Source organism: Apus apus, chromosome 4 (genome assembly GCF_020740795.1).
Source record: "Apus apus isolate bApuApu2 chromosome 4, bApuApu2.pri.cur, whole genome shotgun sequence".
Lineage (NCBI taxonomy): Eukaryota > Metazoa > Chordata > Aves > Apodiformes > Apodidae > Apus > Apus apus.
Window position 1 is genome coordinate 21456886 of NC_067285.1, and position 24662 is coordinate 21481547.

General features: G+C 45.3%; 2 protein-coding genes across 5 annotated transcripts in view; one reads left to right on the top strand and one right to left on the bottom strand.

The window, feature by feature from the left end:
• The window catches only part of SYNPO2L (synaptopodin 2 like), a 38919-nt gene extending 17621 nt beyond the window's left edge, over nt 1-21298 (bottom strand). Inside the window, exons 1-3 of the mRNA XM_051618457.1 lie at nt 20617-21298; nt 6540-6691; nt 3158-3819 (exon numbers count right to left, since the gene is read on the bottom strand). Of these exons, the coding sequence (XP_051474417.1) occupies nt 3158-3819; nt 6540-6691; nt 20617-20721 (919 nt within the window). The 5' untranslated portion in view covers nt 20722-21298. The remainder of the gene's footprint in view (nt 1-3157; nt 3820-6539; nt 6692-20616) is intronic.
• A 1120-nt stretch (nt 21299-22418) lies between these two features.
• SEC24C (SEC24 homolog C, COPII coat complex component) overlaps nt 22419-24662 on the top strand; it is a 38045-nt gene continuing 35801 nt past the window's right edge. For 3 of the 4 annotated variants that reach the window (XM_051616864.1, XM_051616865.1, XM_051616866.1), the window contains exon 1: nt 22422-22493. The gene's annotated coding sequence lies outside the window, so the exon portion shown is untranslated. Of the gene's footprint in view, nt 22494-24662 lie in introns of all 4 variants that reach the window. The other variant, XM_051616862.1, reaches the window with a different exon arrangement.

Sequence of the window (24662 nt, forward strand, 5' to 3'; positions counted from 1 at the left end):
CTCATCTCAGGCTATTACTATAGTGTTTGCCACCACACTGTGTTCTGCTCTGGGAGTCAAATCGTTACTTGGTGTAAATAAGTGAGCTCCATTTGCTTCTGTGTTATAGCAATGCAAAGCAGGTGTCAGACAGCAGTGTTACCTCCAGCAATCGCCACATGACTTGCATCCTCCTGGCAAAGGCAGGGAAAGCAGCTGTAGTTGTCAGGAGTTGGTGGAGTTAATGCAAAAAAATACATGTAGTAGAAAAATGGCAATCAGATGAAAATTAGAAGAAAATGAATCAGTAACAATCAGAGCATAAAGACCCGTCATGGTGAGACTAGGAAAGATGATGAGGGAGTACAGGAAGCATCTCTCAGTTTCACTGATGATCTTGAGGACAGCATACAGTCAGCCCTGATCAGATTTGCCAACAATACCAGAAACAAAGGAAAATCATACAGAAAAGGGGAGGCAGGGGGGCTGAATAAATTTTTCTATGACATGGAAAGCTCAGAGCTCTGGAAAGCATGCAATGAGGGCAAAGGTCTACAAAAAGCTCAAGAAATATGAAAAAAACAGCAGAGATACAGCTCTTAAGTTTGAGAGAAACCAAGAGCTGGCAGGTGATAGCAGTGTTACTGAGATTTTGGCAGGACAATACAGCTGTGAAGAATGTCAGTTTCTACTCTTGGTGGCGTTCCAAATTATTATTATGTATGTCTGTTCTTGTACAGGGATTTCAGTTACTCACTTAGAAATCTGATGTTTCCAGATACTCATCTAGAAATACTCTACTTGCAATTCTGTTTGCCTACGGTGCAGGGATAGGTGAGAAAGGGAGAAAGTCTCTTCTGCTTAAAAATTACAGTGAACAGCTAGAAAGAATGAATACAAAGGACAAGAGAAATACTTCCAAAATTGGAGAAAATATCAGAGCAGACATGAGAAAGGAGTATATTCTAGAAATAAAATGTGAAGAACCACCTGAGTAAAAGTCCCAACAAACCAAAATGTAGTTTTTCACATGTTTATGGTGCAGCAGTGGGAGCCATGTGAATATCTTTAGATAGATAGTGCTCCTAAAGGCAGACATCTGCTTAGGTAGTCATCTACTAAACATCTTAAACATCTACTTTGTATCTATGAAGCATGAGGCTCCCACAACTGACTGTCCAAATCACCTACTGTAGTTAACTTAGATTTTAAAAACATGCCTAGCTTCTAAACCATTAGCTTGACTTTGCATTCCTGTTTAGCAAAACCCAGGGGTCTCAGATGTTCCAGAGCAGACTGTTGTGCTGTGGGTATTGCTAAGGCAAGGCAGGGAAACAGAATTTTACACTCCGATGGCTCTGTGGGAGTCTGGAGCAGCTGGAGGAGCTGAACCAATGCAAGCCAAATCATCCTGGACAAGGCTACATCTTTCTGGAAAAAGATGCTGTACAGTGTTCCTCCCATGGGGATAACTTCTCCATAGGCAGCCTCCCCATGGAGACAGTGCAGCTCAGCAGTCCCACATCTTCTTGTGTTTATTCCAGGTATGAGTGCTCCTTAGCTCTGTTCACCACATAACGAACACCTTTCATACCTTTTCCTTTCTTGCTTCCTTTCTCCACAGAGTTACTGGCTGCTGATCATGGCTTTTGTTTTAAAGGCTGCTGTGCTCCAGCATGGTCAGGACATAGAGTTTTGCTGTCACATTTACTGCCAAGATTCCTAACCCAAGAAAAGGCCAAGCTGGCCATGTGAGTTGCCATCCATGGCAGAGTAATTCTTACACAAGTACACCCATAGCTAAACATAAACCAGAAGGGGGGTGAGTGGTGGAGGGGTAATGGAAGAATAAAATATTATCTCAGTCTGCAGTGCTTCTGGAACCCTACCTCTAGCTAGCAATAGAGTTGCATCACCTTCTGCCATAGGATATTATTTTGCCATCAGAAATGTTCTGCATAAAATACATGGCTTTCCTGGGAGCCTTCTGTACTGACGCTGTCCATGGAAATAAGTCTTGATGTAGAGGAATGCCCATCCACTGCTAGAACTATCAGGTGGCATGGAGCAGCTGAACATGCCTTTCTCAACATTCACCTCATGCTTGTACGTTATTCAAAGGGGGAAAAAATAGCTTTATCCTCAGGGAGGCTGAAATACTTTTTTTGCAGTTCTAAGGAAAGGGAGTGTCCTGAAAGTGACTAGGAGGAAACAGTACAAGGCACTAGATCAGTTGTACTGCCTAGCAGACCCCGATGTAAGGGATTCAGACATGTCTGTCCTCTCAACAGTAAGAGAGTGCCCTGCCTGACAGAAGCAGCCTAGATTTGAAAGTTACCTCTATAGGATCCCTTAGGCAAAACAGGTAAAGGAATGTTTAGCCCAAAGAAAAGAGAGGCTTAACAATTGCCTTGCAATATTACCTGGTCTGGGGAAAAATGTCTAGCATTTGAAGCAGGGAATCAGAAGTTAGAATCTGTGTGCTTTATTTCTGATTCAGTCTAGTAACTTTTCTGTGTCTGTTTCCCATTCTGTTCCCCAGCTGATTCACTTTTTAAAAACCTGCTTTATTTCTAGGCTCAGAGAAGTATAAAATAGTCAATCATACAGCACATTGATATATTTGTATGAAAACAAGGTTTTGATTACCTTGTTTTTAATATTTTTCATAGATTACAACTGTAAAGTCAGGTACCACCTTGTTCTGCTTTCATGTTTGGGTTTGAAATACTCCATGGGTAGCAAAAACCAGGAAAGATATTCACAGTTAAGGTCACTTCAGGTCCATCACCCAGGTACTACACTATATTTTTCAGTACTGTATTCTGCCTGGGAAGGTCTTGACTAATAGGGGTCCCACTACAAAGGAACTGTTCCAACAGGTGATTTACCAGTTCCTGCCTATCCTTGCTGGCAGTCATCCACTACTGCTATCTAAAAAGTGATCTATTCTACCAGGGCTCACCAACTGCTGCCAGACATGGACACCTCTTGGATGAGGTATACCCTAGTGCCAAAGCTGCAATAGGAAGCCCCAGTTACTGCAGGTCTGACTTGACTCCGCTTCTTCCCAATCTAGAGAAGCTAACCCACGTGATGTTTGCAGGAATGAGGCTTTTGGGAAGGAGATCCAACACAGGAATAGGGCATGGTGAGTGGCAAGGTACGGAGGACTTACTGGCCTGCTTGGCTTTCTCTGCATACGTGGTGGTTAGGTCTTCATCAACTGGGTGCTCCACTGGCCCCACCATGGGGATGAGGTGGCGTTCTGCTTGGATAGCTTTGGTGGCATGGGGCAGGAGCATTGCCTCTGGAGAAGGCTCCCGTCCATCTGTTGACAGTGGCCGCAATTGTCCCTCGCTGTCTGAGAATGGAGTGTCTGTGCGGCTGCCAGGAAGGCAGGCAATCTCCCTCTTGGCCACCCCGCCAGACCTGGCCACCTCAGCTCCCCCCTGTGCAGCAGCCTCTGGCATGCTCTCATAGCCGCTCTGCTCGGACAGGGACACCTCATCCTGAGGCGCATCTGCCTTGCTGTTGGTGCTCTCGGGCGGGGAGCGTGGGCTCTTCTTGCGAGCCCGGCGGTGCTTCTCTTGGGCCACATTGTCAGCATCGCTGTCTGTCTCACCATAGTAGGCCTCACTGTCTGGCGGGGAGGTGAGGCTCTCCAGGTGCTTCTGTGACCTCCGTGGCTGTGAGGGCTGCACAGAGGCTGGGGCTCCTGCTGCATCAGGGCTGAGAGGCTGTGCCGGGGGGCTGAGGGGGGACAGGGGGGAGAGCACTCGCTGCCCTGGAGAAGGGGAGCGCTGGAGCCGTGGGCCTGTCTGGTCCCCACCAACTATCCTGTGGGGAGAAGGAAAAGTGATGAGAGAGGTCTGGTTGGTGGGGCTGAGATGGAAGGAAACCCCCACATGTGAGAGAGGGGTAAGGATTGAGCTAGTGTTTCAGGTGTCTTTCTGATGGCACAGACACCTAAACTGCAAATACCAAGGGCAGACTCATCTCTGACATCAGCTACATGCTCTCATCCTGATTTTTGGCTTCATGACTCTTTGAAAACCAGGTGTTAAACACTTGAAAATCAGAATGCCCTGAGAGCATAAAGATCTACTGATCCAGCTTAATTGGCTCCCTAGGCATTTCTCCTGGGGAGGTAAATTCCTGCATAGCAAACATTCCCCAGGACAGTGAGATGTACCCCCACAGCCTGCTGCCAGGGAGCAGCGTGTGGTGCCTCAGACACTACACTGCACTCCAGCTGCTTCTGAAGCTGGGACCCAGCATTCCCCAAACCACTTTAGTTCAGAGTGGGCTTGAAACAAAGAAGTTGGTGCTGCTTATTTACCCTGACCTCTACATGGGAGTAAATAGCAAATAATTAGGAGAAAATGGCTCAACTGTTTTTTGGGGGTTGGACTCTGCTATCCTGTGGTATGAGTCCACTCTGCTCACTGTGAGACTGCTTCGCAAGCTAGCTAACAGTGCCAGGGTTTTGGTGACCATGTTATAGTCATGATAGCCAGCCTCATACATGGTGGATTTGCCTTTGGCTTAGACATAGCAACTTCTCATCTGTAAGTCAGCTGGAAGGATGACTAGAGTAGGGGCAGGGTAGACTGGGGCAGACAGCCTGATTGCTGACTGACAGAGGGAGGGAGAACTGGCTATGCTGATGGGGACAGAGCCAACTCTGCTCTCTGCCTCCTAAAGAGTGAATCTGGATTTCAAGGATGGCTTGACTCCAGGCCACACAGATGGGGTGTGGAACTTCTTCATTTGCCAGAGTCACCAGGGCTTGTTGGACTTAAAAGGAGACCTAAGTATTTGTCTCTAAGCATGGATACTGGGAAGCCAAGCAGACAGCATTGCCTCTGTAAAGCTGTGGCATTAATGACTTGGATCCCAATTCTGAACTGTGAAAAATTTATCCTCATGTCAAATGCAAACCTTTGTGGAAGCTAAGGGTGGGGCAATTTCTCTGACCATTTACTTTTTTAATAATATTTACTATTATGAACTCTCACTGGGGAGCAAACCCAAAGTTCCCCAAACAAAACGGAGCAGTCTTTCCTCTTCTTTACGTACTCAACCAGATAACTGATAAGAATAACTGCTTGTAATCCAGTTTCTCCTGTTCTGCACTGTCAGGTCACTATTCCTCTTCCTCTCTTTGTCTCTCTTCACAGATATTAACAGAATTCCACAATAAGAGAAATACACATATGACCTTGCATGCTCCAGAGCCATCCAGCTACATTTTATTTCTGAACAGGACTGAGTGGTGTTTTATCTGAGAACATAAATATGAAGTGGGAATAGAGATGTGATCAGAAAGCAGTATTTTATGAGTTCTCCACTACCCCAAGATGAAGTAAATTAGTTATTTTATTCCAAACCAACCAGTGTTGGCTCCCAGAGGGATACGAGAAGCCTGTCTTTGTCACTTTGCTAATTCAAAGTGTGCTGATTTTGGCCCAATGGAATTTGTCTAGCCACCTGTTGGCTGCACATAGGCTCTGATGGAGTGAGATAAGGCCTTGGCAAGGGACCAGGAGCTATTCTGGACACCTTATGCAGGGCTCACTCATCCCACTTAATCACAGCTAGGGTATGGGGTGAACACATCAGAAGGTGCCAGCACCTTCCCTGAAGCCAAGGGGAAGATCCTACATGCTCAGGCTTTCCTTCTCTGAGTGCTGACCACCTCTGCCCCTACTTTATAGATACCAGCAACCAGCACAGCTCTACCTCTCCCCTCCTCACAGTGCTGTGTCTTTTCAGGGCTGTAGAAGATCACATCTCTCAGCCCCCTTCACCAGGGCCTTATTTCCTGAGGGTGTTTTGGCAGTAGTGTGGACTAGCTGAGACCTCACACAGGTTTGTTGCTTTAATCTTTACATGATTCATTTACAGCTTGGGCCTCATCCAGCATGCACTGATGCATCAACACAGGCAGAACCAGGGATCATTAATGGGACCATTTTTGTGCTTAAATTTGAGCCTGATCTCCAGTACTGTGCTGGACTAGAGACTTCGCCAGACATATTTCTTCCTGCAAAAAGAGACTCTTATCTTTGTGAAGTCAGTTTACAGCCTGTTAGACTACAATCACCTGCTGTAGTAAATACTTGAGTAATTTTTGTCTTGGCACAATTGTCCCTACACATTATCCAATGTGTAGTCAAATCCATTTCTACGGAACATTTACCCAGAATAAACTGGAGTCTCTGTTAATTGCTGAGGTGAACAGCCCTATGGCATCTGCTTCCTTGGATTCTAAATTGCTCATTCTTTGCAGCACAGCCCTTACACTGTGAACATTTCCCTCCTGCCTGAGGGGCAGGGAGGTCTGGGGTCAATTCAGCCTCAGGATCAGGTGCTCTACACAGCTCAGAGACAGCGCAGAACTTTTGGATGGCCATCATAGCCATGGGGAAATCCTCCTAGTACACCTTGCAGCATGGAGAAACCAAAGGCTTCCTGCCTGTCTTCTTTTTGCTAGGTGTGAATGGATAAAGCTGCCCTGCTGCCTGCACTGGCACCAGTGTTTGGGAGCAGGTTACCTTTTCACACGGATGTTGAGCATGCCATTGGAGGAGTCAATGATCTGCATGGCAGTAGCATGGGAGAGGCCAGCACATGACTTCCCATTGATAGAAACTAGCACATCATTTTCCCACAGGCCTCCGTGGCACGCCTTGCTTCTCTTTCGGATCTGGAAAAGCAGAAGAGAGGGGATAAGGATGAAGGAAAGAACAGCAGCTATTTACTCAGTTGCTTGTCTCCTGCTGGCCTTTCTATTGCTCTGTCCCTGGCAGAATAAAATAAGGCCTAAGACTACTGTGCTGCCAAAATGGAGGACCAGAGCTCTTAGACGAGCCCTGGCTGTGTCTTTCAGTCTCTTGTGTTCCTGTTAACTCCAAGAGTCACTCTGCTTATCATAGCTCTGGCCTGATCACCAAACTAATTTGAGTCCTTCAGTGCAGCTGAAAGGCTCAAGAGCACCTATGTGCTCTTCTCTCATTCTTTATCTCTTAAGTTGCTTAGGGAGTCTGTGTTTGAGAGAGGGAACAAGAATTCTTCCAGACTATTCCTGTACATGCCTGTGTGTCCTTCTGTATGCCCCTACTGTGCTTTCTTGGTATGATCCAGGTACCATCCTTGGGGATGCTGACATCAGGAAGAGATGGTGGCTCCAAGACACCTCCTGCTGTCAAGCATTCCTGCTCTGTTGTCTTTGAACAATGTATTTCTGGACATCTGCATCAGGCTGTATGCTGTCCTGTTACACAAGTGTAAAGTAGGAGTAAATCTATAGCCTTAACAGGAGCTGTGCAGGATATGCATTGCTGTATCTGAGAAAGGAGTCTGGGTCTTTAGTTCTGGGCTAATTCCTAGATCTGGCCTCTCAGGGCCATCTATCTATCGAGTGTTTCCTCTCCCTTTTGTTCCATCAACCATCAGTTAAACTGCCTACTGAAAACTGCAACCAAGTCTAGCCTTTCTGTTAGGACAAGCAAGCAAACCAAATGCCCACTAAGCCCAAAACCACAGACCTCTCCAATATAGGCAAGCAATGGCATAGTCTTGTAGGACAGTTTGGCACCCGTAATGCACTCATTTTGCACATAAAAGCACAGCTAGGCAAAAACATTGTGTCAGGGCAAATCACACAGAATCACACAGCCAGGCCCAAGGTACTAATATGCTGGATTTGTAGATGCTTCTAGAATATTTCTTCAGACCTTGCAGTTAAGTGAGAGACAAAGCAGTGCAGAACTGTTCAACAGAGGGTGCAGTGAACTAACTGTGGCAGATAATACACAGCAAGACACCTTCTCCCATATCTTAGAGCCCTGCTGCTCAAGCAACCAGACTCAGCTACAAAATTGCACAAGCTACTTTGCCCGTGCGCCCACGGCAAGCACAGGAAAGAGAAGTAGATGTGAGAAGATTGCTGCCCTGTCATTGTTCTTGCAGGGGCAGGAAGGGAGCGGGAAAGAAGAGAGCTGGAGCCCTAAGGAGGTCACATGGCATGGCTGGCCTCAGTGCCCAGAAGACCCTCTGCACCCATGGGGTGTGTGCACGTCCAGGGCTCAGGCCTGCTGGCATGTATTGAGCAGGCAAGAGCAGCACTCCTCCCAGGTCAGCCTGTCAGCTGGACTGAGAGGTGTTGGAGAAGATGATGGAAAGAGAAGGGCTATGATCTGAGTTGTTTGTGTGTTCACTGGCACTTTATCACTCTGTAACCTCTCCAGCTTGACCCCAAATTTTGCCTGCATGCTTAAAATAGGGACTGGCTCATCCCAGCTGCCACATCTATCAGCCTCTGTCATTTTAGTCCTTTATCTCCCTCCTTGCTAATATACGCCTGGAATGAGAACGTGTAGGTCTGTAATGAACTACTGCTGAAGAACCACTTTTCTGCTGTTACAGTATAAATTCTGCTTCCTGATACTCCCTCAAGGTGCAGCTGTTAACTGAGAAGAGATAGCTGACACATTTGCCAGTGCTACCTACCGACACAGCAGCTAATGCAGAAAGTCAGAAAGTTGAAGCGAGGCAAGAAAGAGGGTCTCCTTCTGGTATTCCCCAAAAGGCCAACTACTGCTCCATGGCCAAGTGCTTGGTCCTCAGCACTGGATGGGAACACACCTGCTGAGTACCTCTCCCAATTATGGAGTGAGTGGACTGGGGGTTAAAAGCTGTCAGCAGGTGCTCAGAGCATTCCTCACATCCCATCGTACTCCTCCATGCTCACGGAAACCAACTGGATGTGGGCTGGTGACCACCCAGCACAGAGCCAGTAAGCTTCCTGCAATCCTCTGGTCCTACAATACTTTGCAAGCAAGTGTTTGGGATTCCCAGGCAGGGAGGGTCAGCCTGTGCTCACAACACTGCATGCTACTGCTTCAGGCACCTTTAGATCAGAGCAGCCTGGTTGGACACAAACTGCCCCATTGTCAGCAGGTGATGCATTTCTTTTGTGGTTAGTGAAGATGCTGTCTCTGGCTTGGCATGTGCTCAGATTTTACCAGGATGGCAGAAGGCCCATGCACTAAAGCAACTAGTTGTTCCAGTGCTGTTGCAGGAGCCTAAAAACTAGCTCTATAATCCTAGAAAGGGGAATTCTTCATGTCTCCATTCCTCTTTGGGAAAACAGGATCGGTCTCTTCCAGCACAGAAAGAGACCTACAGTGTCTGAAAATAGCACATAAATGTTCCTGACTTTCAGTCTCCCACAGGTTTATATATCCCTCCTTGGAAGTTTATGAATGTGATTCCCAGAGGCAGAGGGAAACAAACTGTTCATAGCTTCATTTTAATGACAAACCCTTACCCCACTGCATTTGCCAGGGAGGAAAGCAAGCTTAAAGGGGTTAAAGGCAGAAGAGGATTGTGCAGAAGGAGAAGAAAGAAAGCATGTCATACAGAAAGGACAGGACTTAATCCACAATCCTGTCAGCAGAGTGCAGTGAGCCAGAGGCTGGAAAGCCTCTGGACGCAGACCAGCACAAGCCTGCCACTTTTTTAGATGACTGCCATCACGGTGCTGTGGAGACCTTTAATGACAACCCGTAGCATGCATGGGTTGTCACTCACAGCAAGGGCAGCACTCAGCCTTTGAGGCCCCAGACCAGGGTGGCTGCCCAGGCTGAAGGCCAGGCTCTCTGCCCACCACAGTGAAGGTCGGGCTGTCCTCAGGCACAGCCACTTGCTCCCTATGTCCAAAAGATGCCCTCTCCTGGGCAGCTGATGAGCCACTTAAAGCATCACTAACAGTTTTGGCTTAGGCTGCAGGTAGGTTGGAAGGTGTCATCCAGGAGGTGTTCTGAAGAGATGGGAAAGGATGGGAAAAGCAGCATTTCAAAGAGATATCCTCTCTGCTTCCTGTAGTAGAATCCTGGACAGCTTTCTTTTGTGACTAAAAGGTATCATGGAGGAACTCTGGTAAGTGATCAGGGCTAGCCTCAGACCTGGTCCTAGGGGACTGCACTGTTTGACCTCCTAGTATATACTGCAAGGACTGACTACTCGATTTGGGAGGAGAACTAGACAAATTCTCCAAGTGTTTTGTAACTAACTGCCTGTTACCCTTAGCACTCCATGCCTCAGTGGACGCGCTCACCCACGGCCCACATGGGAGGAATGTCCTGTTCAGATTTCAGCTGAGTTTAGGGAATCCCAGTTTCAGGACCTTACCAATTTATACTATTGGAAATACAAATCAGTGTGGAAAACTGGAACTATAAAGTAATGAAACACACTTACTCAGAAAATTGTCCATCTCACTGCCCTCTTACCAGGACTCCTGTTGTACCTTTTGTCACAAGAGCTCTTTTGAGCTCTTGTCAGAAAGGTTTAGGTGTTTGCAGCACCTAGATTCGTGCACATAGATGTGCATGTTTTCTTTCATTACTTTGCCCTCTTCCTTTCATTGATCATGTTAAATCAGACAGGAGGGAAAGGACAGAAGTAGCTGAGGGTAAAAAAGGAAAAGGGTGAAAGCAACAGAAGGGGCAAAGGAAGAAGAAAAGGTGTCAAAGGGAAGGCCAGTGCTAGGAGAGGCCAGAAGACCAGGGCTGGGACCAGTGTTTCACAGTACAAGTTTCCTTGTACAGCCCTCAAGAAACAAAGGACATACTTTTTATTGGATGTGTCTTGGGGGAATTTAGCCTAGCTTTTGGGAACAGAATGCAAGAGAGGAGGGAGGCAGATGCAATTTGGCAGCATGTGTCCTTCAGTAGGGACTATATTTAGGTAATGGTATGTGGGGGGTGAACACACACTGGATTACTAAGAATAGAGTAATCCTGATAGTAACTCAGTGGCTTCACATCTTGCCTGAGTACAGCTTAGGGAACCTGTCTTGAAACTTCACAACCACCCTCCCTGCTGCCCAGCACTGCTTCTTTATGAGAAAGGAAATATGCTGTGGGTAATCAAAAGTGGTTTGCAGTGCCCTTCAGGAATAAGATGTAATAGGTTTATGCCATCTTCCACCTTTCTTCCACAAGGTACCTCACACCTCCTCTCATCAGAAGAGCTCAATCTAGAAGGTAGAAAGACAAATTACATTATCAGTCTTTCCCTAATCCCCTAAAATCTTTCCAGCAGCAACCTGGCAAACTGAGGCCAAGTCAGAGTTGTATACTGAATACTATTCATCTCCCATCCAATGCCCCTTCCACTCTCTAATTTTATCTCTCATCACAGCTGCTCCCCTTCCCTCAGCAGCTGCAATGCCATCGGGTCCAACACTCCATGGAAACCTGACAGTTTTTAAAATTTCATTCCCAGCCTTATGTGAAAAGTAGTCCTATTACAAGGTTCCCATGGAGGAGTAAGAACTGCCTTGTTGTACTAAAAAGCAGTATAGAGCATCACCAAAAAGGAATTGACTCAGGCAAGTGCCAACCAGCATTTGAGTCTGCTCATTCCAGAATTTCCTGCTCAGCAGAATGACAAACGCAGTAGCTGCCAGATGCAAGAGCAGAAACAAACACCTTCCATCTCTTATTTCTGAACATCTCTTGGTTACTGGAACAGTTTTGTTTTCCTCCACAGCCAGGGCACTTGTTCAAGGAAGGATACCTCTGTGGCTAAGCACTAGAGTGGGACTCAGGAGACCTGGATGATCTTTTGTGTGACCTTGGAGAAAACACTCAAGACTGTGGGTCATATATTAGAGCAGCCTGGAAATTAGGACATTTTTTAAGAGTCTTTTTCTCCGGCTCTTAATTTTTCTTTGTCTCAGATACTTTTTCTATTATACTAGATACTTGTCTATTAAGTATGTGAATAACATTGCATCTTCCTGGCAATGCCATATTTTTATTGGAAGTTACTTTACAGAAGAATATTTACTTTAGTCTATTATAATCACACTAACCATTAAAATTACACTTCTCTATTCAGTTCAGATAATTTCCTGACCAAACGCCATATTCCTAGTTTAAGAGGTGACACTGGATGACTTGCCTCTTGCTAAAGTAAGTCCAGTGTCTCTGCAGACCTACTTCACAGGTGATCCACAGTGAAGCTTAATTAGGGTGTCTTTATAGAGAGAGAGAGACAAGGGAGAGAACAGAGTCTTTCTGTGATTAATACAAGGGGTGAAATAAAGTATCTTAAGGTGCAGGACAGATTTGAGTGGCCTTGGGACAAGGGGTTTAAAGATGAAACTTGGCAGTAGCAGAGAATGCTGGTGCTGACCAACTGATAAAGTGCATACAAGACTACTGCAGTATGTTACTGCCTGCAGGCTACTGCTGAGAGGTATATTGGTATCCCAGTGAGGGAAAGAGAGAATAACTTCTGTCCACTTAATTCTAGTTTGTGCCAGGGGGTGCAAGCTGATAAAAACTAAATGCAAACAATCAGGGATTGTTAGTTTTCTCTCTCAGTTGAAACCAAACACCTCAAAATGAGCATTTTTTCATAATACATGGAGAGGAAGATAAGAACAACCCCAAACAACCGACTTTCTTTGCCTAAGGAAAAAGTTTAGCACAGGGCTAACATGTATCTAGCAGTTGATCTGAGATGACTGCAGGTTGATAAAAATCGACTTTATCTCCATGGCCTTTTGTTACCTGGTGGGAGATTAGCTGAAAAGTGAATGAAGTGTAATACCAGTAACAGGGAATAATGTCCCATATACTAAAAGTACTTGATAAGCATTGTACTCTCAACAGAGTAAACTGCAGGATATCAAGGGTTTGTGTTGTTTTTGTTTTTTTTTTTATATGGAGCAAGATTTAAAAGGAACAGATATGTTTGTTGAAAAGCAAAAGTCACAGTGCCCACATGTTGCTGCTGGGATAGAAGGAATTGAATGCTCAGAAGAAACATGCTTATACATATCCAATGTAGGTCCTTTTCTAGAGACTAAGCCTTATTCCTTTTGACAAAAAAGATTTTAGGATCAAAATCTAAGGGAATTAGAGCTCATAAGTAAATCCAGCCACCAAAATGTCTCTATGTGGGCAGACACTGAACTGGGACAGAAGGAGTGAGAGAGCCTTGAACACAAAGCAGAGTCATCCAGAGACATGGCTTCAGTCCTTCAGAACAAGGTGTTCTCAGCCTTAGCACTTCATGCTGGTACTGGGATCTAAAAGGCAGTGGGGATATGCAAGCTCTGAATAAACCCTTACTCAGAACAGAGGACTCTCTTCAGCTGCTACCCATTGTTGAACAGCAGCAGTCTTAAGTATAATATGCCTCCACAGTATTTATGCTGAGAGAAGGCAAACTAGAAGAAATACCTACTATTATTTTAATAGAATAAGGACACAATCAAAGACCAAAAAAATTTACATTTGCAAAAAGTTCTTGTACACGGCATTCATATTTGCAAGTGTGGGCTACTTTACCAACACACAGCACTCAGGAACCCTAAGAGAGCCTCTCAGCAATGGTCTGAGGCAGATAAGCACCATTGTTCTGAAGCAGCAAGGACAGGATCAGCCACAGGTAGGGATTAGAAAATTACTGCATTCACCTGAAGGATTAGAGGGGAACTTTGGCACAGAGACATTCCTGTGCCTTGCAGCGTCTTTGTAGTATCTTACAGGTATGAACGAACAGGAAAAAACAAGCTCAGCCTTCACAGATGTGATAGTAGTTCTAGCAAGTAACAGGCTGAATAATGCCAGTGAATGAACCTTGGATCTGGACTGTAATTGCCTGTAGCATTAAACTGCTGAAATGATCCTTGGCACATCTTTGGTTCAGGCCTTCTAATACTCTCCAGAACAAATTCCCAGGCACAATTTGGGTGCTATAACAGATCACTCCCAGAACCACTGCCTGTAGACAGCTTGCATGTGGCTATCTTGTTTGGAAGAACAGAAGATTCATTGCTGGGCTTCATTCCACTCTGTAGCAGCTGGAATCAGCGCCAAGGAGTAGTCCTAGATACATTTAATGCACCAGGTACAGATGTCGCTTGTGTGGTTTGACCACAACTGCTGATATATCTGAGAATAAATACAGAGCATAAATCAAGATTCTAAGTCAGAGGTAATAGCATAAGCACTGATCCAGTCCATCCACACAGTCTCCTCTCTGTACTTTTTTCAAGTGGAGGTTTCTGTGTAAGGCTACTTCCCTTACACGTAGTTCCAAGTCCCAGTGAGGCACAAGGAATTGTGAAACAGATCATCAGTGGATACAATCAGCGGTGGGGACTTGCAGCTGTGATAACATGGTTTTCTGTTTAGGCCACCTTCTTATCATTGTCCTCGAGGTTCTGTCCCCCTATCTCTGCTGGGAAGGAAAGGCAAAGCTCCTCTTCCAAGCTCTGCACCTTGCTCACTGCTGTCCCAGCACTGTGCAGAGCTTGCAGCCTCTCAGCCAGACAGCAGTGCTGGAACCCCCCCCCCACCGGGCCCAGCTGCTCCTTGGAAAGTTCCACTGGCACTGTTGCCTGTGCTCTGTCGCTGGCAGCCAAGAGAGGCACCTGCTGTCTAAGTGCCGACAAGCCATAAAGCATGCCCAGGAGCACTCCCAAAGCAGCTTGAGGCACTCCTTTCACAGCCCTGCTAGACACATTCAGCACACCAAAACCAGCGTGCTATAGACTAGGCTGCCACCAGTGCATCACTAGGTGTGATGGTAAACGTTTGCAAAAACAGACAGACAACAACCTGCCCACCTTTCACAGCAAGAGGAAGAGGTGCTTGTAAATCTGGAAGTCATCACACCTATCTGGATTAGAGCTGGGCAGCCTCCAGCAAAAATAATGTCATATGAGGAAAGGTGAATGTGACAAAGCAGCCAGACCATGGGTCACAGGGACCAGCGGTGTGGCAAAAAGGCAGCAAGGATATCTGGCAGAGGAGGCAGCAGAAACAGTGAATTGTCAACAAAAGATATACAGGAGAAAGCAGAGAATATGAGAAAGAGGTAAAAAGGAGGTTGTGATGAACTACTCTAACAACAAAACAATTCTTGGTTTTAGAAGCTATGCAATCCTGTGTCACTTCTTCCCTTAACAATTCACTCCACTGCTGGAGTATTTGTACAGAACAGGAAACTGAAAGGAGGCTCCTGAGTTATTAGGGCCAATACCATGTTGTTTCAGATGCTAAATGGTTTATTCCATTTCATAAACTATTCTTTTTCTAGATTGGAAAGTTGTTGCTGAACCTCCCTGATTAGTAATTTTGTGCACATTAGATAGGTGACAGTGCTGTCCTATATTTGAACAGTGTTGCTGGTAGTTGCTCAACATCTGTTTGTAGACAGCAATCATATCTCTCAATGTTCTTCTAGGTCAAAGAAGCCTTCTCTCCTCCCCTCCTTTTCTATAGCTGCTCTACCTTAAATTAATTTTCCTTGAAAGTGACTGGCTCCATAGGTGTGATATTTCCAGTGAATTCCCACTTGTGCATTAGATAGTAACATCAGTGCTGTCCTATCTCAGTTAGATACGGTTACCCAAGGCTCATTTGTTTATGTTTGCCTTTTTTGTAGAGATGCATCATTCTGCTGGCTCATTATCCTCTTGTAAAACTCCCAGGTCTTTCTCCTCAACTATCAGTACCAGCTGGAAAGCCTCCAGTTTTCACGTATTTCTTCATTATTACTTGTGCACCAGACCATGGTGGAGGTGTAAGTGCCTGCCTTGCTTTGTACAGTAAGCAAATAGGTTTCCCACTCATGTAATAAATCTTGTTTTTTGTAGCAGGATCCCTAACGGCAGCTTTACATGCACTTGCACCACCTCAGAACTTCCCTGTGCATCTTTGTAAAAATTATTTCCCTAATGTAGTTCCATATTATGTTCCTATTTGATTGATTATGGACATAATGCTTATGTTCTATCTTATGACAATCTTCTGTGATTCTGACTTTTCTCAGACTAGCTGTTTTGCATTTTGTTTAGTTCTGCCCTTACTCTCTTTTCAGAATGGGTGAGCCTTCTCATAATTTATGGCTTCTACAGGACCATGTACTTTTTTCCCCTCAGCCTTTCTTAAACAAAAATCTTGCCATCTATGGATCCTTTTTGATCTTGCTTTTATGCCTGATTGCTTGCTTTCTCCTGACTGTTTCTGCCCAAATATTTGTTGTGCTGTGTTGCTGTGTGCACCGCAGCTACTGAATTATACCAAATCAGCTCTATTTGAGTAAGGGGTAGTGTAAAATCCTGCTATACTTTATCTCCTTTGCTGAGTTAAAAGATTCATTAGGAATCACAGTAAGTCAAGTAGTTTGATTGATTTAGCTTAAAAGGACATTGCTGTAACTAAGAACAAAATGGAGAATTTTCCTTTCCTTTTTGTGTTCTTTTAATTTTTCCTCTTTATTTTTTTCTCTAGTTACCCATACTCCAATCCTTCCTAATTTCTACAAAAATATTCATGTCCTCTGTTGATGTTTGATCTACTTTGTATCTGCCTGTTAAGTATATTAATGTCTGCTGTTCTTTCAGCTTACTCATGACTGAGTTGGTATTTTAATACAACCCTAATTTTAAAATCATCTATGCTTTCTCACAGAGGGCTCCCCAGACACTAATAAATTTTTTTTTCTTATTCTTCTGCCTCACCTTCTGCTCTTACAGTACCTGTTTTTATGAGACTGAATTTTTATGGTACCTCTTCCATATACATATCAGTGTGGTATCCTTCATATACCCAAGGCATTTCCAGCACCCAGACACTGCAAATGATTGTTTGGGTGGAACAAAATAGTCAGTATGTGCTCTTATAGGTGAGTTTAAGATGAAAGGAAAAGACAGCTACAGAACTGGAACCATTTAATTAGTTAGCGTTAATACTAGCATTTCAGTCTTGTTTGTTATTTAAATTTGAGATTTTTCTTTCAATGTCTGCTGGGCACTGCATGAAGAAGCAATGTGTTACCCTGATCCTGAGGGTAGGCAGAGCTGGTTTGGCTCCATAAGGCTACTTGAACACAAGGAGTTAGGTGTGACCCAAGAAGCTGTCCACAAGGAATGTAATTCCAGCATCTTGCTCTAGGTGTGTCCCTGAACCCCTAACCCACAGGGAGTATGATGGCACAGAAACTCTGTGGCAGCTGGATCCAGTGTGTGAAGATCCAGCTGCTTTTCTACCTCTTTGTGTTGGCTAGACTGAGGTTTAGCATTCATCCCTTGCTTGGTCAATTGGTTTAAACTACAGCTGTGTGTCCTTTCAGTCTATAGAGAAATGGGTTCATACCCCGCTTCAAACATGTCCATTTATTTAGTTGCAGCCATTTGAATACTTTGTGCTAGAAAGAACAATCCAATAGTGGCCCACCAATGTACTTGAAGAGGAGAGAGACTAATGGTGAAGACATTCTAATGCCATTAAATACCATCTCATCACCAAAAAAACAACCAACAAAACATACAGCAGACCAAGAGAATTCTCAGGAAAACAAACAAACAAACAAAGATACTAAGAACAGCAATTAGTGATTGATTTTATCATAATCTCGATACAGCGAAATAATACAAAGGTGATGATGGTGTAAACTTTAGAAAGAAGAAAGGCAAGAAGACCTGTGACTGTGTAAATTGGTCATGTAAGATGATGAAATATGCAGGAATTTGTAACACAACAAGAGAGACTCAAACAGGAAATCCCATTTGGTGCAACATTTAGTCTTTGGAATGCCTGGCTGCTTGATGTTACCAAATCTTCCTTAGGAAACCATGAAAAATTTAGTCAGACAAGTAGAGCACTAGCTGTTCACAACTAATTATCTGGTTTTGTGTAGGGCAAACCAACAGGACTGCCAATTCTTATGTACTTAATAGAGCATGCTGATAAATCAGCTGGAGTGAAAGAATTTCCCTCTGTATTGCATCACTGGAAAATTACATGTGTTGGTGAAGTTTACAGCTTCATCTGAAAAGCTTGCAGGAAACAAAAAGGAAACACGAAGCAGGAGATGGAGTGACCATTAACCTAGTCTGATCTAGGAATTCCAGCATCTCTACATAAGTACAATGTATATAATTTATACATAACTTATTTGTTGTACTTGATTCCCTTCCACTTACTAGGCCCAAATTAGCTTTTTATCACTCTTTTTCATCCAGAAAGGTGTACAGAAACAATTTGACTTGGTATCCAAGGGTAAGCATATTTTCTTACTACCATGATTTTTCTAGTCTACAAGTTGAAATTGCCTAAAATGACAACACTGGAATCCCCTGAGACACCAACTGTATCCACTCAGGTATTAACCAGCACCTATTGGATATTACTGCCTGTATTTCCTATCATATCACATATTCTCCAGATTCATCCATTCCTGTTCTGTCCTTCCCCTTTCAGCAAAACCAAAGCACTAGCACTTCTGCTAAGCCAAAATTCCCCTGGACTCATGTGAACACTTCTCTTTCTCCCCAAGAGTCCTTTCTTTGTCAGCAGTCAGCTTACACATAGACTCTCATTTGTCTAATCTGTCTTTCCATACACGCACAACACATTCTTCTCCATACTAATGAACATCATGTTGTTACTTGACCTTACCTCTGCCAGGCAAACTCAATCTCAGTGACGCCTCCCTCTAATCACACTTCCTAGTGTTGATTTCCTGGATGGAGGCTGAACAGAGCAAACTGCTCATCCACACAAGTCCCACTTAAACAAACCAATAGAGAAGCAGACAATACTGGCCTGATTCTCTATGCTATGTCGTATGGCCACTATGTCTGGTCAGGCTTCTTTAGTGAAGGGACCATTCCCATCTTTGATTCCTAAAATATACAGATGTGCACTGCTAATGATGTTAAGAGTTTTGGAAGACTCTTCGCAGGGAGCATTTTGGCCCACACTTCAACTTGCTGGTGTCAACAGCAGAATCCTAACTGCAGAAAAATGAAGAGTTGATCTTTCAACTCATAGAGCCGAAAACTGAGATTCAAACTTCTACTCTCTGCACAGTAAGAGGAGGAAAATTAGGTTACTCCAGGACACCTGGAGGTTTATTCTCTTCAAAGCAGTTTACATTCAGATATGATCTTACTAGGTTCCCAGTAAGGATCTGGAAATCCTTTATTTGGAGACTGTTTAAAAGGTGTTGCCTTTAAGACAGGGAGTACATATGGTCACCTGGATGCCATTAAATTCTGGACAAAAATAGCCCCAAATGATAATTATAAAATAAAAGTGATGCTTAAAGAACAATGTGTATGTTGAGCCTCAAATGGATTTGTATAAATTATATTTTCCATAATTATTTTAATGCAATATCCAAGTATTGTAAAATATATATTTGTATTGTGAGACTTAAGGTAATGATACTCAGTTCTGTGCGAGAGCTACTTCTAGATAATACCTTTCTGGAAGTGATACTCATCCATGAGCCATATTCCATTCACCTTAAGGTGCACCTTAGCCTGGGTAATGGCTAGTTCTTGCTGCTATTCAATTCTGAATAACCTTTATAAGACACTCAGAATCTCCTCCCTCTTCAGTCCCAGTTTCTTGTCTGTTGGGGAAAAAACAAGAGCCAAAATAATCCTAGACCTTAAAGAGTTTATCAGGCCACTGAAAATCTCATTTTCCTAACAGCCACTGATGCCAGATACCTGTTTCAAGGATATTGATTCTTTCTCTTCAGCACTTGAAGCTCAATCAGTATGTGCAGAAGTTGTTTTCCTGGAGACAATCTTTCTCTATGTAAGAAACATCCACTTGAGGGCCAAGCTATGGGATTCCAAACCAGTTGGCAGAAGTTACAGAAAAACATTCTTTGACCTGGGCTAAGCTAAACTACAAAAAACATTTGATTTTAAAATCCTCTGTCAGAGGCACAGTCTACTTAAAGAAACAGAAGGAGCTGGGAATAGCATTTTTTCATTCCTGCTGTTGGGTGCTTTCCAGTGAGCCATCCCAAGATACCTTTGTGTCAAGGCTAATGCAGCTGTTAAGAGTTTAATAAACATAGGATTTTTTTTTCCCCTAATTTTTAAGTTACTCAGTAGTCTTTATGAAAAAAGAAGAGCAACAGCTGTATAACAGTAGTAGTGCAACTCAAGATGCCTGTTTATTCCTTCTTTATTATTTCATCTCCCACTCAAGCAATTGCTTTTCTTTTAATTCTTGAAATGGAACAAATACTTGCTGCTCAGAGCATCAAAAATATTAATTTTGGACAGTATTGATAAAGTTTCACCATCAGAAGAGAACCTAAGAAATGTGCATCTATTTTGAAAGCTGGAATATAGTAATGAAGTGTTTGGGACAGTTGAATTCAATTACAAATATGGCTTTTGTTGCTTTAATTTAAATTTTTTTTTTCTTAAGTTGGGTGTCTTACACAAGTAATAAAGCTTCCATATTTAAGCCCTTTTTTCTGCACTGTCACTATTGTTATATCTCTGCTGACAACTGGGGAGAGCTGTACAGATTATAAAGTGTCTTGAGCTATGCAGACCTGCACTGAAGCAGGTCTTCACCTGACATTTGTCTCTACCCCAATAGCACCTATTTCAGGACCTGTATTCCACCCCAAGCATTGACCACTCCACCCAAGTTATCCTTTTAAAATCTGCTGCAAGAGTAAGGAGTTCCTGCATTCCTTAACAGCAGTGAAAGATGCCCAAGTGGGCATATCTGAGTTCAGCAGAACAACTGCGCTCTCACAGTTGATATCTCAAGGTCCTACCTTTGATACTTGAAGGGGTCTTTTCTGCTCTGAACCCCCTTGCAGCCGGAAGCCCCAGGGGGCACCTCCAGACAAAGTGATGAGCATTTCTTCTTCAGCTCCCATGATTTCTGTGCTTTGGATAATTTCTCTTCCAAACTTCAAAACAGACTCCAATTCTTAACAGGTGGTATCTTCAAATCCCATCTTCACAATTCACGACTCTCCAGTTCCCCAAAAGGGCCTCTGCTTACTTTCCCCTTCAAGTTCACACATGCAGGAGGAGAGTTCAGACTGTTAAGCCCAGCCTTCCCTGTTCTTCTGGACTCTCAGCTGCTGCTCTGCTTATGATTAAGCATTTGATTCTGCTCTTGGTAAGGCGCCAGAGTTGTCCTACACACATGTCATGTCAATCTCACCCTCCATGCCCTCCTACATACACCCTGGATCTCTCACCGGAGTGTAGCTGAAAATAGCACACCTCCAGTCTCTCTAGAGCTTTGCCTGACACTTAAAGCTGGAAGCATTTTAGCAAAAGAGTTATTTCCACTTCCTATTCCAAATGCAAACCCTAGAATCTTTCAGCACTCGGGATTAATTAGGGTGAGTTTCAGGCAAGGACATGACACAGGCAGAAACCTGTACAAGATCAGGTGGTGGCACCTGACTCCAGGAAATTGAACAAAACCATCTTCCAAGTGGTGTGCTCTCCAGCTGTGCAGCTTGTGTTACTACACAGTAGCAGTATCGGTGTGCCCTGAAAACCACACAGATGTAATGTGCTCCCTCTGCAGCTTGCTGCTCCCTGACATCCCTGAGAGCCACTCCTAATACTAGACACTGGGGTCAGAATAGCCAGGATTAGCTACACAGATGGGATTCAAATGATTCTCTGCAGGGCATTGCATGCATAGACAACTCAACAGCCAAGAGAACAGCTTTGCAACCAGGTCCTTCACTTTCTTCACTTTTGAACCACAGCAGGCAAGAACTCCTGGCTATCCCAAGCCACCTTGATCCCTTGGAGTTACAGAAGAAACAAAACCCAGGCTTCCCCTTTCACTACAGGGGTTTAAATTTATTGTCCTGTTAGGATCCTGCGGACAAGCTCCTCTCTGCTTTATCCTGTGCTTATCTCTCGCTGACTAACAGTCATTTTACCAGTCTCTCTGGTGCCCTGTACCACAACACTCAAAGGACACGGTTTTGCTGTGGCCCCATTGCTTGGCTGACTCCTCCAGCCTTGTCACGCCGTGCCTCCACGGCCGCTGCACGCTGCTGGTGGGCCCGCACCAACCACAGGTTACCAGGCAGCGAACAACTCCAGCACCACCATTGCACTTCTGCACAAAACTGGCCCCCGTGCTGCCGTCTCCTGGTCTCCCACGGGCCCCTGGCGGGACCCGAGGCCGGGAGCACCGCAGGGGGTACCGGCTGAGGCCCGTTAACGTCCAGCCAGGTCGAGTCCACAACTCGGCGACGCTTGCGCCAAAACACGGGGAGCTCCTCGGCCTGTGCAGGCAACCGGAGAACACGGGCACCACGGCCCTGCCGCCGCCGCCGCGGCCCCGCGGGAGCCCGCGGGAGCCCCCGGGAGGCCCAGCCGCCCCAGCCGCCCCCCGGGGCTGCCCCGCGCCGCAGGGCCCGCACATCCGGGCACCGCCCCAGCCACGCGGCGGGGCGCGAGCCCACCCGTCACGCCCCGCGCTGACGTCACGCGGGGGGGGCGGAGGCGGTGCGCGCGCGCCCTGCCTGACGCGCCTGCGCAGCATCCGGGCCCTGCCGGGCGGGGCGGGGAGCGCGGGCGCAGCGGGCGGGGGCGGCGCTTCCGGGGGAGCGGCGGGGCCGGCAGCCGGAAGCGGGCCCGGCAGCAGCGACGGGAGCAGCGGGCAGCGGCGGTGAGTGAGGCCGGGCAGCGGCTCCCGGGGGCGCGGGGCCTGCCGGTGGCCGCCGCACGGGTGCCTGGTACAGGCGGGCGGCTGGCGCTGCGCCTGGCGGCCCGGCTGGGGCCTGAGCCCGGGGCGCCGCCGCCGCTTCCTTCCCCGCCAAGGAGTTGAGGCCTTGCGGCGCCCGGCCGAGTGACACGTCGGGCTAGGCTCGGCCTCTGCAGGGGCCCGAGTTTTCCTCGGTAAGGTGTCCGGGCGGGAGCGCCCCGCACCGCTGGCGGCCTGGCCCGAGCCGGCAGGTGTCGGTGGCCGGGGCTGACGGGGCCTTCCCTAGGGCACCGGCGTTCCCGAGGCGAGCCGTCGGCATCCCGGTGTGGTGCGGCGAGCCCCGGGGGCTACGAGTCGGACCGTCGCCCGAGCGCTTTTCTCGGCGCGGGTGCGCTGTGTGGCAGATGCCCCCTCTGCAGCGTCCCTTGTGATCTGCGGGTCCTTCCCCCAGCGCTTGTGTGGGGCTGTTCCAGCTGCCCTTCGTTCGAGGCTGGTAGAGGAGCGTCGTCCCGAGTGGAGACCCGGTGGCTAAGTTTGGTTGCACTTGATAGTGAAACTGAACAGTTGTCTGCCTGTGGCTTTGAAAACGGAAGGAGCAAAGGGATAGGGATGGCATGACTAAAATACAAGTGTAGTCTTGAAGAAGTGGTTATGTGAGATGGACTCTTGCTTTCTTTGTAGGTAGTTCTTTAAGTGCTTCATTTGTATTGTTTGAGTTTGCTTTCACTCTTCCTGGGCAATGCTCTGGCATAGAATGAAGGGTAGTTTCTTGATGTACTTGAGTATTTTTCAGTGTGTCTGTGGTCTCTTAGCTCTGAAACCTTTGTCAGAGAAACTTTGCAAAACCATCCAAACTGGGCTTCCTTGGTAATTGACACACTATAGTGGAAGTTTGGTGTAAACTTACTGGCTGATGGAAGGGGTTGCTGAATCATAAATGTCTTGCTTTACACCTACATCAAAAGTCATTCACCAGAGCTAATATTTATACTATCATGTTAAAATATTTTTCAGTTTGATATTCACTCTGTTTTTTTAGCCATTAATGTGATAGTTCCATACAAATACTTACAGATTGTTTCCTGTTACAGGATTCCTCAGCCAACTTTACCAAACGTTGAGGAAATGTTAAAGGGAGAGAAATAGTCATCTGAGATATAACATGCAATGTCTTCTTGTTGTTTACAAGCAGTATAAAAGCACGCTACTAGAATAGGAGGTGACTGGTTGCTGATTTTGTCCTTGAGTCTTTAATGTTAGTATGAAGTTGTCCCGTGTATGTTTAGGGAATCTTGGCTTTAAACTTCCCCACCCCACACCACCCCCTTTCTTGTAGATTAGGTGTTCTTGTTATGGGATGGATAGAAATGTATGTGGCCTAAGACTCCAGAGTCTCTCCTTTAGGAGACTTACCTTCAGTTGTGTATACATACTACCTGTGGAAGCATAACCATTTCTATCTGGCTTTGTGTGGAAAAGGTTCTGATTGAAGCTGTACCACTCAGCATTCTGTATTGCCATAGAGAGTATATGAAGTGGACATAAATATAAGTAATATTTCTTCTTAATATGCTGTGACATTTGCTTCAGGTTCTAATTTCATGGCTTAAAGCTGAGTTATAGCGGTGAACAGGTGTTTAAAGGATTATTTCTGTAATGAGTTGTTTGATGCTTGTATGTCTCAATATTTTCTCCTGCTACTGTAGGACTGTATTTTCTTCCTATAATTTTTATTATCAGAAGGAGGGTCAAAAATCCAAGAAAGAATTGATAGTTGGCTAAGGAAGGGCAAGGTACAAAGAGTGGCTAAAAGTGATCAACAACAAGGTTTCCACAGAAGAGTGAAGGTGAATGTTTTTTGTTCATTATGTTTTAAAAGCTTTATTGGTGTGAAGATAGAGTTTGTTCGTATATGTTCAGCAAAATTAATTATTAACGTAAAAAGACAGTATAAAATGGGCAGTATGCATTAGGAAAAGCTAATCCAGAGCTTCTTTGTTTCTTGTGAGTGATGGGAATTCCATAATGCATATTTTTAGAGGAAGTCCAGGTGCAGACATTTTGGATGAAAGATCGTCAGTGTTGCAATGTATGTGAAGAAAACATTATAACACGGTTTTTTAGTCTTGTTAT